Genomic DNA, 14,980 nt, shown 5'->3' with positions numbered 1-14,980 from the left:
CTAATATTACCACATGACACGGCAGACCACGCAGACCACTAGTTCCAGTCCAGAAACAGTCCCAAAATCAGCAGGAAACATGCCAACTGCTAAATGAAAACTCAGCTACATGCAGGGTCCAAGCATGTCAAAAAGTTACAGACCATTCCTAAAGTTTCTCCTTATGTACTGGGAGCAGACCACATCCCTAAAGCAGGTACTCAGCTGCTCACAGTGGATTCCACCATGGAGTTGATGACCAGCCTAACCATGGGGAATAACTACATCCAGCTCCCCAGCCACTCAACCAGGCCCAGCCAAGTTGACACACATAACCTTAACTACCACAGTGGGTAAGGTATTTGGCTGCTAACCAGGTCAGTGGTTGAAATCCACCAGCTGCTCCAGGGGAGGAAGATGAGGCTATCTACTTCCATAAAGATTTACAACCTTGGACACCCAATAGGGTTGCTATAAGTCAGAATCAATGCCATGGCAATGAGTATGCCAATAATGGATACAATGATACTTGGAACTGTGCATCTCATTTTGGGAAAGAACAGAAACTTCACATGTAAGTGTTGCTGTTTTTTTGTGTTAGGCAGAAAATAGCATTGTTTTCTTTGTTGTTGAATGAAAGTTCAAATGTTGTTGTTGTGTGCCGTTGAGTCAATTCCAACTCATAACAACCCTATATGACAGAAAACTGCCCCACAGGGTTTCCTAGGTTATGGGAGCATACCACCAGGGTTTTTCTTCCTCAGGGTCAGTTTGAACTGCAGACCTTTGAGTTAGCAATTAAGAATTTAAAATGTTTATGAGTCATAGCCCCAGAAATGGTATCTGCAGCCACAGGCATAGTTGACACAGCCTAAAGAAAATGTATGCAATGTGGAGAGGGCCTAGGACCAAGTCTTGAAGAATCCTAACTTTTAATGTCTAGATAAAAGAAGATAAGCCTGCAAGGGAAATATTGCCAGCTTCTAAGAAAATAAGGACAGTGTTGTCCCAGAAGCAAAAGGTGGCAGTCATACAGTTGTACCACTCAAATCTCCCTTCAAGAGAACTTGTTATAGAAGAACTAAATAGTACCCAGCTACCACTGTCAACCACTCAGGAAGTACAGGAGATCCTGGATAGAGTGGGAGAAAAATGTGGAACAAAACTCAGTATCTAAAAAAAGACCAGGTTTACTAGTCTGAGAGCCTGGTGACAACCCCAAAACTATGGACCCTAATTACCCTTCAAGTCTGAAACTGAAGTCACTCGTGTGGCTTCCAGACAAACAACAGACAGGCATATAGGGTGAATATTTACATCAGGTAGATACACTCCTTAGAGCAATCAATCATGGGAGAACAGAAGGGCAATGTTTGCACAGGGAGATACCTCAGGGGGTAGGAATGAGTTGGAAAAAATGACACAGGGAAGAAGTAACTACAGGGAGGAAATGGGAAGAGAGCTGTTACACTGTGGGGAATTGTAGTCAATATCATGAAACAAAATGTGTATGAACTACCACGTTGTTGTTAGGTGCCGTCGAGTCGTTTCTGACTCATAGTGACCCTATGCACAGCAGAACGGAACACCGCCCGGTCCCACACCAGCTCCATGATCCTTGCTTACTTGAGGCCATCGCCACAGTCACTGTATCAATCCATCTCGTTGAGGGCCTTCCCCTCTTTTGTCGACCCTCCACCTTACCAAGCATGGTATCCTTCTCCAGAGAATGGTCCCTTCTGACGAAGTAGGTAAGATGAAATCTGGCCATTCTTGCTTCCAAGGAGCATTCCAGCTGCACTTCTTCCAGGGCAGATTTGTTAGCTCTTTTAGTAGTCCATGGTACTTTCAACATTCTTTGCCAGCACCACTTCAACTCTTCTTCGGTCTTCCTTATTCACTGTCCAGCTCTCACATGCATATGAGGCAAATGAAAATACCATGGCTTGTGTCAGGCACACCTTAATCCTCAAGGAGACATCTTTGCTCCTCAGCACTTGAAAGAGATCCTTTGCAGCTGATTTGCCCAGTGCTATATGTTGATTGATGTCCTGACTGCTGCTTCCATTGGTGTCGACTGCAGAAATAAGCAATGTGAAGTCTTTAACAACTTCAATCTTTTCTCCACTTATTGTGATGCTGCTTATAGGTCCAGTTGTAAGGTATGAACGGTCATATGGAAAATTAATTTGTTCTATAAACTTTCACCCAAATCACAGTAAAAATTAAAAAAAAAGAAAAGAGAGAGAGAGAACTTGCTATAGGGAGGATAGCTGACTAACTGCCTCCAGCTCCTTCATCCTCAGATCTAACACAGTGGTAACACCAAGGCCATTTCCTCCAGTCTGCTCTTAGTCAATGACTGAGCTTGGCGGAAGCCATTTCTGTCCACTTCCTCTGACAGTCAATCTTTGCTCTGGGCTCCCCATCAGCCTGGCTTTCATAGAACTGCACTGTAGTCAGCAGCTCTTCCTACCCATGCTAGCTTCCTTCCTTCCTCTTCCCTTACACAAGTGTCAGACCTGCATTACAACTGAAACCACCCTCCTCCAGACTTCTGGTGAAGTACAATAATTTATCACTTTTAGTCCAATACTGTGTCACTTAGAGATAACTGACACACCACCCACAAGTTGACAAGACAAGCATCATGTCCGTGAGATTACAGAAGTTAAGATAGACAGTTTGTGAGAATTAAAAAAAGAAAACTAACCTCATTAAACAACAGTTTTACTCCATTAGTGAAGAATGTTTGCCTTGAGCAAAGTACTCTTGTCAAGAACTATTTGTATGAGTTTAAGCTGATTACAGTTAACCTAAAGGACAGATGGGAACTTTAAGGGGCAGAAGGCCTAAATTAATGGTGATCAAACAATATGGGTACATAGGAAGAATGGTGACACAATGTGATGGAAATAAAAACCAAACTCACTACCGTGGAGTCAGTTCTGACTCATAGTGACCCCTCCTTGGGTTTCTGAGGTAGTCTCTACAGAAGTAGACTACCCATTCTTCCTTTTGAGGAGTGGCTGGTGGGTCTGAATCGCCAGCCTTCTGGTTAGCAGTCAAATGCCTTAGGCACTACTGAATTGTTCATGTACAAATTGTGAATGGGTATATGTTAAGTTGTTTATAATGCCACCAGAAATAAGTCTTTTTTCTTTTTAAATCCTTCCCTTAGTTGCATATGGGAAAAAAAAATAAAACAAGAACTAGTTTAAAAAAAGAAAATATTTATTTTAAAAACACATGAAGAAATGAAAGGAACCACAAGAAAATCTCTACCTATAACAGACAGAAGAAAGATGTTACTGGTTTCAAGCTCTTATTCCTACACTTGTCAGGTTTGATGCTTATTACAGTTAACCTTCAGATACTCAGCGACTCAGAAATAAATTACATATATTTGTAAAAGAGTTCTGGCCTGCTAAAGCTTGAAGGAAGATAGACAGGAAGGAGAAATTGATCAAAAACCAGCTGTGTGGTGTCACAAAGCCATCCCTGAAAGGGAAGGTGGCCCCTCTGATGTGAGTTAGATCCCACAAAATCAGGCTGCCCCAGAGAATCTGCTGCAACTGTAATCTTATTTACAGTCTTCAGCCAAAAGCGCCTGTAGAGCAAACTCCCAGACTCATTCTTCAAGCCCCCTGCTGGTTGGTTTCATCATTATCTCGCCTCTTCCAAATCTGTAAGAAATGAATACAATAGTTATTTAGGAGCTGGTCTAGGAGACATTCAATCAACAAATACTTATCAAGTATCCTCTGTGCCAGGCAATGGACAATCCTTTACCCTACTTACATATCTGTCACATCCCATGAAACAGACCTTTCAGAAAATTCCCTTCATTCAATTTTCATTTTCCACACCTCCTCACCCTTTCTTACTTCCTATTCTAAACTCTCTAAAACAACTCACGGGCAAGCCTATAACCTTAGACAAAGCACTGAGGAGAGAAAGGAGTTATCTCTAGAAAGAGAGGTGTCTGTCTCTCTTACAGAGCTATAGTTCTTTCTTAGTCTCAATCTTGCTTCTTCTCCCGGGAAACAGGGCAATTAAAAAAGAATAAAGCAAGTGTCCTCCATGAGCTCTAAATCTAATGGAGAAGACGGTCAAGATAATATGGTCAGTACTCCAATAAAGGCATGTAGAAAGTACTACAGAGTCAAAGAAGAGAGTGCTAATTTTGCCTGGGGAACAGAGGCAACTCCTGGCTGGTCACTCTGATGATTCCAGACTCTTCTTTGAAACCATATCACATATCTCTGCAAAAATAATCTGGCCATAAAGACAACCCTCTTGCTCACTCATAAATCTTCCACACGTCCCTGCTTTTCTCTTCTATTATGAAAATCTCAGCTTAATTTTTGGGGCCATATAATCTAGCTCCAAAAACTCCCCAGTGTATCCTCAACCAGCAGCCCTATCTCTAACTAAGGAAGAGCACCTCATTTCCTCCCAATCACTCCAGCCTCAACCCCACTTCCTATCTTCTCCTGTATCATTCCTTTCACTGGCTCCTCATCCCACCTCTGATGAGGCCTATTCAGTACTAACCCCTCCACCAAGTCTGTAGCCAAACTCACCTGAATATAAGCCTCTGACAGAGTGATCATCTGCGGAAGGATGTCAGTCACCTGGAGGTCTTGCAATTCATACCATTTGCCCGTCCCCTGCAAAAAGTATGAAGGGCTAGGTTAGTCTATTCCTTAAAACCAAGGGTGCAGAAGGAAGGGATAGCAGCCAAAAGTGAAAATCAGAAGAAAAGCCATCAGCCCATTACCCAGCAAAGAGTCATAAATAAAAGGTGCAGGACCTCTGCTGGCATCATTCCATTTAGAGTTTTTGGTGTGTTGATCTCAATTCCCCTTGAGGATTCCTTGAAGTACAATGGAGTTTCAAACACTTGTATGCCTTTTCAGAAGAATTTAAGGGGACAATAAAGAGGAAAAGGAGAAAGTCCCCTACTTCTCACCTAAGATGACTCCTTCATGCTCAGAAATGACAGGCTAGACACATTCACTTAGGACGTGCACAGTGTCAACTGGAGGGAAAACCTACAAGTGGACAACCCCTGCCCCCACTCCAGAGAACAAAAGCAAATGACACACAAGAAAAAGGACATTTCCCCTGTGGGCATTTCCATCATCCTGACCTGTTTCCTTTGGCCTACAAACCACTGCCACAAATACAGCAAAAACTATCTTACTTCACGCTTCCATGAGCAAGGGGAAAAAGAGACTTCTGGATTATGGTAGAGGTACTTCTGGAAGCCCACCTATCTCACCCATCAAAATTCTCAGAAATGTCAATATAGATATTCCAGACACTTCAGATATGCCAATATTTCAGAATATAAATAACTTAAGGAAAGCTCAGGACAACAAAGCAACTCTCCACGGCCCAAGGACTGGTAATGAACATGGGCTTTAAAGCCAGGGACTTGGGTTCAAATTCCAGCTTTACTGACTTCAGGTAAGTTATTCAAACTTTCTGGGCCTATGTTTTGTCTGTTAAAAGATGACATTGATAATCTAGCTTTGGAGGTGTATTTTAAGGATATAAATGCAATCACGTGTTACATTAAGCACTTGGTGTACTATCTAGCACACAGTAAAACACTTTATAAGTAGCAACATAAAGTTCTACACTTCCCTGCTTTTCTCTTCTATTCTGAAAATCAAATTACAACAATCTGTGCTAATAATCTGTATGCTACCAAACCTATCTCAAGAACATGTTTCATCGCTTTTCAGCTTGAGACTAATTCACAACATTTTTGAGCTGAAAAGGAACCTCTAGACCAGTGCTTCACAGACTTTAATTTCATACAGGTCAGAGTATTTTGTTAAATTCCAGACTCTCGTTGAGTAGGTTTGGGTGACACTTGTGATTCTGCATTTCTAACAAACTCTCAGATGATGTCAATGCTGCTGGTCCATGGATCCAACTCTGAGTGGCAAGGCTCTACTTGAGAACAGTGGTCCTCAACCTGGGCTGCACATCAGAATTTCCCAGGGATCTTTATAATATCCCAACGCCTTGGTTCCACCTCCAGATACTCTCACACAGGGTTTCTTAACCTCAGCCCTGACTGACATTTTAGGCCAGGTAACACTTTGTTGTAGGAGCCTTTCTTGTGCATTGTTAGCTATTTAGCAGCATCCCTAGCCTCTACCCTGGTGGATAACCACTGTTTTAATGAAATTGATCTGGGGCGGTACCCAGGTATAAGGATTTTTAAAAGTTCCCAGATGAGTCCAATAGCCACTCAATACTAAGAACTGTTTCAGATCATGGACAACTCTATTATGTGCAGAATCCCAAAGTCAAAGCCATGAAAGGGCAAACTGAAGGGAACTGCCCTCAGAAGGGCCAGAAGACTGAAACTTGCTTTTGCCACCCTCTGCCATGAGGCAGTCACAGGCACTCACGTGATGGAGCACATGAATCCGGTAGGAGCCCTCTGAGGGCTTGCCATCATGAACAATGTTCGCAATGAGGTCATAGGTGGTATTCTTGTGTACTGCTTGTACTTCTTCAGACAAGTATTCTCTCAGGTCCACATTTCTGGTGAAGATAAAAAAAAAAAGCTAGGATATTAGGCAAAGGCTGGAAGATTAGGGAAACTGTCCCTCACACACTGACCTCATTTTAAGACTTCACCCCTAGAAGGGCTTGCAGAACCATGGAAGCCCAGGTTTGTGGGAATTCACATAATTTGTCATAACAATGAGGCTTTGTGCTAGAAAGAGAGATCTATGAGAAAGACATTTTAAAACCATGTCTAGGGACTTCATTCAGCTTTCTCTTGTTGATGGTTTCCCTCATCCAGGATGACTGTCTTTGTTCTGTTCAAATCTTAATAAAGTATTTCTATTAAAAAAAATTAAAAAATAAAGTCATGTCTAACAGTCAAAAGTGGAGGGACTGGAGTCATTCCAACCTGAATGGGAGTGCAGGCTCTGCCACCTCAGAGCTGTGAGTCAGAGCATGTTATGTAACCTAAACCTCTTCCATTAATATGAGAATAAGAATAGTATGGAGTGAGACAATAGATGTAATCTGTCTCATTCATTGTCTAGTTGGGAGTTCAGCTGCAGTATTCAGTCAATACCTGGTCTTTGGTCTCAGATTATGAAAGATGTGGCCACATGATTATGTGGGTTGCCACTGTAGGTAATCACTGTAACAATTTTCAATATGACAAATCAGGCTGGTCATTCAGACTTTTTTTCTTTTTTTTTCCTGGGACCCCACTTCTTTATTTGGTTATTTTCCTCTTAAGTGACAGAATGGCTGATTACAAGTAACAAAAATCCACCCAAGTTAGCCTAAGCACTAAGGGGAATTTATTCAAAATTCTCACACAAGGAAATGCAGCTGGAGAAGGAACAAGATCCAAAAGAGCTACTTGCACTCTTTTCTGCCCTTCTTCACACACCAGCCTCACAATCCCTCCTTCTGTAGCCTGGCTTTCTCTTCTCCTTCCTGTGTATGTGACCCACTATAGCTACCCCATCACTTCCAAATTTCTCGGTTCTAGTTGCCAAAAGAAACCACTGACTAGGTACCTTCCTATAAAGACCTAGACATGGATTTTTTCACATCTGAACAGTCACTTTTTTATTTTATTAATGCATTTTATTGAAATATAATTTATGTACAGTGAAATACACAAAACTAAAGTGACATGGGTCAATGCATTTTTTTTTTTTTTTTTTTTTGGCAGCATCCCCTCCCCTCCCCTCTCACCCCTGGTAACCAACAAAGCAAGTTTCCTACATATATAAACCTTGCCTTGACCCCTTCACAACAATGAACTAATACTATATTCTCCTTCTGTGATTGACTTATGTCACTCATCATAATGTCTCCAAGTTCATCCATATTATGTGGTGTTTTACAGACTCTACATTATTCTTCAGTGCTGCATAGCATTCTGTTATGTGTATGTACCATAGTTTGGTCATCCACTCTTCTGCTATAAATCTTAGAGACTGCCATATCTTGCCAGATATGTAATTATTGACAAATATGAATTTGTTGCTGTCATTTTTGTTACATGCTTTTTCATGGTGTTAATTTCTTTGTTCCATATAATCTTCTATGCTGAACTCATTTTGTTTATGAGTCATGTTATCACTTCCTTCATTGATATTATTTTAGTATTTGCTGAATATTTATGCTGGTCCTCTTTTTTGATGTGAAGGTTTATCATTTTTCTTTGAGGTTACCCTGTGATTTATAATTTTCTTCCCAAGTTTAGAACAGTCCGTTCTATCTTGTAGTTGTCTTGACTTCCCTACCATCTAGAAGTTCTGTAACAACACAGTTTTTTCCCTCTTTTCAGTTTCAAGTTATCTTCATTTGTCAATTGATGTCTCTGGTTCCCTGTTTACAATCTTGCAGGCTTATCACTTTGGATAATTCCATAGCTGGGTTGGTTTCTGGGTTATATCATCATGTGTGTTGTTGGCTGTTGTTTCTCTGTCCAAAGGGCTTCCTTTAGCATCTCTTGTAAGATTGGTCTGGTTTTAACAAATTCCCTTAATTTCTGCTTATCTGGAAATGCCCTAATTTCAACATCATATTTGAGGGACAATTTTGCTCGGTACATAATTCTTGGTTGGAAATCTTTCTCTTTCAGGGTTTTATATATACCGTTCCATTGTCTTCTCCCCTGCATGGTTTCTGTTGAGAAATCTGAACTTAGTCTTATTGGTTGCCCCTTGTAGGTAACTTTTCATTTTCCCCATGCTGCTCTCATGATTCTTTCTTTGTGTTTGGTCTTGGTAAGTTTGATGATGATATGTCTGGGTGATTTTCTTTTGGGGTCTATCCTGTTTGGAGTTCACTGGGCTTCTGAATGAATGGATATATTCTCATCTTTTATCATACCAGGAAAATTCTCTTCCAACAAATCTTCAACAATTTTCTCTATGGTTTTATTTGTCTCTTCCTGTTCTGGAATTCTGATTACACGCATGTTATTCCTTTTGATGGTATCCCACACGAACCTTAGGCTTTCTTCATTTTGTTTTGATCTTTTTTCTGACTTATCCCTTTCTAAAGAAGTGTTAAAGTATTTGCTTTCAATCTCCCTAATTCTGTCTCCCATTGATTCAATTCTGCTCCTTTGGCCATTCAATGTCTTATCTATTTCTGAAAATTTAGTATTAATCTTCTGGATTTCTGTGTGTAGATTTTGTATCATTTCTAATTTTTCATTTATTTTGACATTTTGTTCTTGTACTGTCTTTCAAAATTGTTCTAGGGTTTTGTCTGTGTTTTCCTTGACCTGTCTCTCAATCCTTTGAAGATATCTAAATATAATTCTTTTGAATTCCTTATCAGGGAATTCCAATGCTGTACCTTCCTCAGGGATGTGTTTTGGGTCTATATCCTGGTCCCTTGTTTCTCCTGCTTTATCCTGCTTCTTTGTGTGGACTATGATGCTCTGTTGTCTCTGAGGCATTGTGACATTTTTGTGTTTATATTTAATTGGTGACTGTATGTTGGAGTGACTTGCTCACAATTTTAGTCTTCTTTGTATGTTATCTACACAAGCAGGGTACTGTGCTCCTCTATTCGCTAGTTGATAGCACTTATACACACACCACCTGTCTCCTTTCCTGTTGTCAGCCTCTTGTATGTCCTTACTGACCTTGACAAACAGAGCCTATTCTTAGGTCCCTGGAATCTGAATGAGAATGCTATCACTTTAAAATCCATAATGGTTGCCACTTGTAAAGATTCAAAATGGCTGTGCCCTCAGTCACTTTAAATATCCAAAATGGCCACCACCTGCCACTTGTAAACATTCAAAATGGCTGCGCCCTCGGTCACTTTAAATATTCAAAATGGCTGCCATGTGTAAACAATCAAAATGGCCATGCCCTCCAGACAGCAGAAAGTCAACAGCTCAGGTTGTCTCCCTCCTTGCTGTTTCCCTTCCTAGTCATAGGCCACCAGCGCAGTTGTCCCTGCAGCCCTTGGTGACTAGGGCTGATTTTTCGGTCAATTATCAGGTCCCAACACCACTTGGAAATATGCAGGCTGTTGGTCCCATCAGAGTAGCTGACAGTCCACAGCTCCATCTCTGTACTCACTGTTTTTGTTCAGGTTTTTCCTCTAGTTGGTGCCTAATCCACTTCTGTATAGTTCCTTTCAAAGCTCAGGGCTCCAGGATTATCTTCTGTATCTCTGTCAATTGGTTTTTCTTTTTTTTGTTGACAAGGGTCTGTGTCGCTTGTCTGCCTATTCCTCCATCTTACTGGAAATCTAAACATTCACTTTTAAATGTAGAAATGCATTCTTGATATACTAGAGTAAAATCTCCTTTTGTATTTTATGGGTTAAATTCTATCTACCAGTTGAAGTATAAATATATACTGATTACTGCAAATAAGATGCTATAAACAATGCTTACTGTGAAGACTGTACAAAGACAATTGAGAAATTCAAACAGCCTGGTACTGCTACCGTGACAAACACACAGACCTACGAAATAAAATGAGAATCCAGAAGCAAATTCATCTGTCAGTGGACAGCTGATTTCCAACAAAGGGTCAAAGTCCATTCAATGGGGAAGAAACAGTATTTTTTAACAAATGTTGCTGGCATAAATGGATATCCATTTGCAGAAGATGAAACAGGATCCATACCTCACACCATACACAAAAACGAACTCAAAACAGATCAAAGATCTAAATGTTAATTAAAGTTAAAACTATAAAGTTCCTGGAAGATAATACAGGGACAAAACCATGAGATGTAATTTTTTGCAGAAAGAGACTATCAAACACATGAACAACAGAAGACAAATTAAATAACTGGGGCTTCAAAAAACTAAAATAATTATATTCATCAAAAGACTATATATCAAAGCAATAAGAGGAGAACCTACAGAACAGGAAAACATCTTTGGGAATGATATATCTAAAAAGGATCTAAACTTTAAAATATATAGAAAACTTCAATTCAACAACAAAAAGACAAACAATCCAATAAAAAATAGACAAAGAACATGAACAAACACCTCACCAAAGAGGGCATTTAGGCAGCTAACAATCACAAGAAAAGATGCTCACAATCATTAGTTTTTAGAGAGATGCAAATCAAAACTACAATGAAATATAATCTTACTCCTACCAGAATGGCACTGATCAAAAAAACAGTAAACAACAAATGCTGGTGAAGTTGTGGGGAGATTAGAACATTTATACACTGCTGACAGGATTGTAAAATGGTACAACCACTATGGAAAATGGTATGGCACCTCCTCAAAAAGCAAGAAACAGAAATACTTTATGATACAGCAATCCCACTCCTAGGTACATACCCTAAAGATCAAGTAGTAATGACACGACTAGACATGTAGACACTTACGTTCATTGCCGCATTATCCACAACAGCAAAAAGAGAAAACCTTAAGTGCCCATCAACAGACAAAAGGATAAACAAATCGTGATACATACATACAACGAAATACTACACAGCTATAAAGAATAATCATGAGTTCCCAAAACATAACACGGATGAATCTGGGGGTCATTGTGTTGAAGGAAATAAGTCAATCACAAAGGGACAAATATTGCATGGTCTCACTTTTATAAAAAGACAAGAATAGTTACATATACAGAAAGTAATGTTCTTTGATCATTACCAGGAATGGAAGGGGGAAGGAAGGAGACTCACTTTCCAGATAACAGACATTTGTTAAATTTGGTGATGGGAAAGGCAATATTCAATATGGATAAAGTCTGCACAACTTGACTAAGGTAAATGACAATGATAAGAAGTACACAAGAATAAGGGGCAATTTTAGTAGATGCTGTAACACTTAAGTTTGGAACAACAGTAATAACCATCAAAAAACACATGAGTGGTTATATAGGTAAGTATGTTTGTATATATGTGAATAGATAGGCACATACAAGTATATGGGTGTGCATGTATAGATGAATCTGTAGGCATATGTATATACATGTTTATGTGTGCTACACATATATTCATATATATAATAAAGTACGTAGGGGGCATAACTGCAGATAGTTCCTAGACATAACGCTTTGCAGATTTGACCATAGTCTCAGGGAACATCTCAATCAATTGGCATAAAGATATTGTTCTACATCTTAGTTTACTGAAAAGCATCTGGAGTCTTACAAGCTTGAGTGGCCATCTAAGGTACAAATATTGGTCTGTACTTATCTGGAGCAAAAGAGAAAGAAGAAAACCAAAGACTCAAAGAAGAAACTAGTCCACAGGACTAACGGACCACATGAACCATGGCCTTATCTAACCTGCAATCAGAAAAACTAGTTGGTACCCAGCTACCACTAACAACGGTTCCAACCAGGCACACAGCAGGTGGTCCTAGACAGAATGGGAGAAAAATTTAAAACAAACCTCAAATTCCTGGGAGAAAGAAAAGAAGCCAGACTTAGAGGATCAGTAGAGACTAGAGGATCCCCTTAGTCTATCACTCTGAGATACTCTTTAAACATGGAATTCAACATACTCTAAGATCACCTCTCAGCAAAAAAAAAAATTCACTGCCATGGAGTCGGATCCGACTCACAGCGACCCCTCCTTGGGTTTCTGAGGCAGTATCACTATGGAAGGAGACTGCCCAACCTTTCTTCCGAGGAGTGGCTGGTGGGTTTGACCCACCAGCCTTCTAGTTAGCAGTCACATGCCTTAGGCACTACGCCACCACAGCTACACTCAGCCAAATAGTGGCTCATAAAATAAGCAAAATCACACATGAGTACTGTGCTCCTTTAAATAATCACCTATAGGAGATCAAATGGTCAATATTTACCCTAAAGCAAAGATAAGGAGGTAAGGATGTAGACAGGGAAGCAGAACCACCAGAATAGAAATAATGAGAATGCTAACACACTGTGGAAAATGTAACCAAGGTCACTCAACAGTATGTATAGAAATTGTTAAATGGGAATCTAATTTGCTATGGAGATTTCACCAAAATCCAATTTAAAAAAAAAAATTAGTAATTTTCAAACAGAAGTACAGACTGACAGTTAACATAAGTATTAAGAGACTATGTTAACTAAAATACAGGCATACGAGTTGAACATTTACCTCAAGTAGATACACTCCTTGGAGCGAACAATCATGGGAGAAAAAAGGGTTCCTTATGCACAGGGAGACAGCTCAGGGGGCAGGAGTGTATGGAGGGATGGACACTGGGAAGAGGTAACTATGGGGAGGAAGTGGGAGGGGAGCTGTTGCTTTGTGGTAAACTGTGGTCAATGACATGAGACAAAGTATATGTGAACTGCTGTATGGAAAGTGAATTTGCTCTGTAAATCTTCACCCAAATCACAATTAAAAAAAAAAAAGAGAGAGACTATGTTAACTATATTAATTTTAGGAAAAACACATCCTTTTTGAGCCTACAAATACCTTACAAAGTAGAATAAAAGATATATTTCTAATCTCTGTAGAACTGTCTGAAGTGCTACCACTCACGACATGAAACAAAATAATGTATCTGTAAGAATTCATAAGAAAGTACTAACAGTGATACCTTCCAGAGGGAGGGAGGAAGAGAGACTTTGTATATGTGTGTGTGTGTGTGTGTGCCTTTGAATTTTAGACTATGTGACTATATTACCTGTTCAAAGATATAAAAAGTTATCAATGTAAACCATGTAGTAACAAGCAAACATAAAACTTTGTTTCAATTTCATTATGAAGCTTTCTATGTGTTGGTGATAACTATTGATTTCTACAGACTGCCGGTATCCCATATATAAAGACAGTCAGATTACAATACACATTCACTGATAAAGATAATTTAGGTATGAGTCCTAAAATATCCACATGAGCTCTACACAGCTAAACTGCCTGTCAGCTGCTAAAAACTGACTTCCCATGATACTGTCTCCTGAGCTTTTAAAAACAGGTGTTAGGACTTGTCTGAACAAGTCCTGGAAAAAATCTTCAAAGATACTTACATTCAAGTTTTCATGACTGAACCAAAACTGTTCAAGTGGCAAAGGGAATGATTATAACATGTTTAATCACTGTGCTTTAGAAAATGGGCTAAGGAGCAAATCATACCCATTTCCCAAACAGAACAACAGTCCAATTTAAAGAAGAACTCATTAGCTGGAAGTGAAACTTTTATGTTTATAGGTTTTAACCTGTGCACCAAAAACTCTACCTCCAAATGAGCTGAGGGCATTTACTCACTACAAGTTTGGTAAATCTCTGATAAAAAGAGAGTCTTTATGAATAAAACACAGAAGAATTAAGTACATAAAGGTTCCAGTTCAAGTGGGGGTTATCGTATTACTCTGAAAGTGATTCTTTAAGTGCAGGGACCCCGAATTAGTCACACACTTTGATTCTCTACAAGGCTGATTAGTTAAGAAGTAACCTTTTTCTTAACTTCTCCACAGCAAACTTTCTGAAGGACAAACTACTAAAGTCACAGTTACCAAAATTCCAAATGCAACTGGGAGCAAAATAAACATACCACGTGCTCAATATAAAAGAAACTGTTGGTGTAAGGCAGTTCCTGTAGCAGAGCAGAAACTGCTATCAATACACAGTCCTCTTTCCTCAGAAGGTGACTGTGGCGCTTAAGTCCAGTTCTGAACCATTTCACAGTGAACCCTCGTGTACAGACTTTAAAGAAAGTTCCTTTGTGTTCTCCTTCAATGTTGCAAACAATTGGTTTCCAAGTCCCACTTCATTCTACTTGTCACATAAACAAGACGCTAGTGTAGAACACGAAGAAAAGTGTGGGGGAAAAGAAAAAGAAATTCTCCTATAACCCTCATTGCAAATGTTTTCTCTCCTGCCCACCCTCCACCCTCCCCACCTCTCTGCGCCCCCCTACTGTTCTCAAGATTCTTCATGATCATGATATCCAGAAATAATAACATCATACCTGTTGTTGTTGTTGTTGTTAAGTGCCGTCGAGTCGTTTCCGACTCATAGCGACCCCATGCACAGCAGAACG

At 39.7% G+C, this 14,980-nt stretch overlaps 1 protein-coding gene across 1 annotated transcript in view; it reads right to left on the bottom strand.

Annotated features, from left to right (window-relative positions):
• Positions 1-3,617: 3,617 nt before the first annotated feature.
• USP39 (ubiquitin specific peptidase 39) overlaps positions 3,618-14,980 on the bottom strand; it is a 71,035-nt gene continuing 59,672 nt past the window's right edge. Inside the window, exons 11-13 of the mRNA XM_007948896.2 lie at positions 6,414-6,549; positions 4,566-4,652; positions 3,618-3,665 (exon numbers count right to left, since the gene is read on the bottom strand). Of these exons, the coding sequence (XP_007947087.1) occupies positions 3,618-3,665; positions 4,566-4,652; positions 6,414-6,549 (271 nt within the window). The remainder of the gene's footprint in view (positions 3,666-4,565; positions 4,653-6,413; positions 6,550-14,980) is intronic.

This window comes from Orycteropus afer, unplaced genomic scaffold, assembly GCF_000298275.1.
Source record: "Orycteropus afer afer isolate SDZICR_OR568_19922 unplaced genomic scaffold, OryAfe1.0 scaffold00231, whole genome shotgun sequence".
Classification (NCBI taxonomy): Eukaryota; Metazoa; Chordata; class Mammalia; order Tubulidentata; family Orycteropodidae; genus Orycteropus; species Orycteropus afer.
Note: the sequence above shows the minus strand (reverse complement) of the source record. Positions and strands in the feature narration are given on the sequence as shown.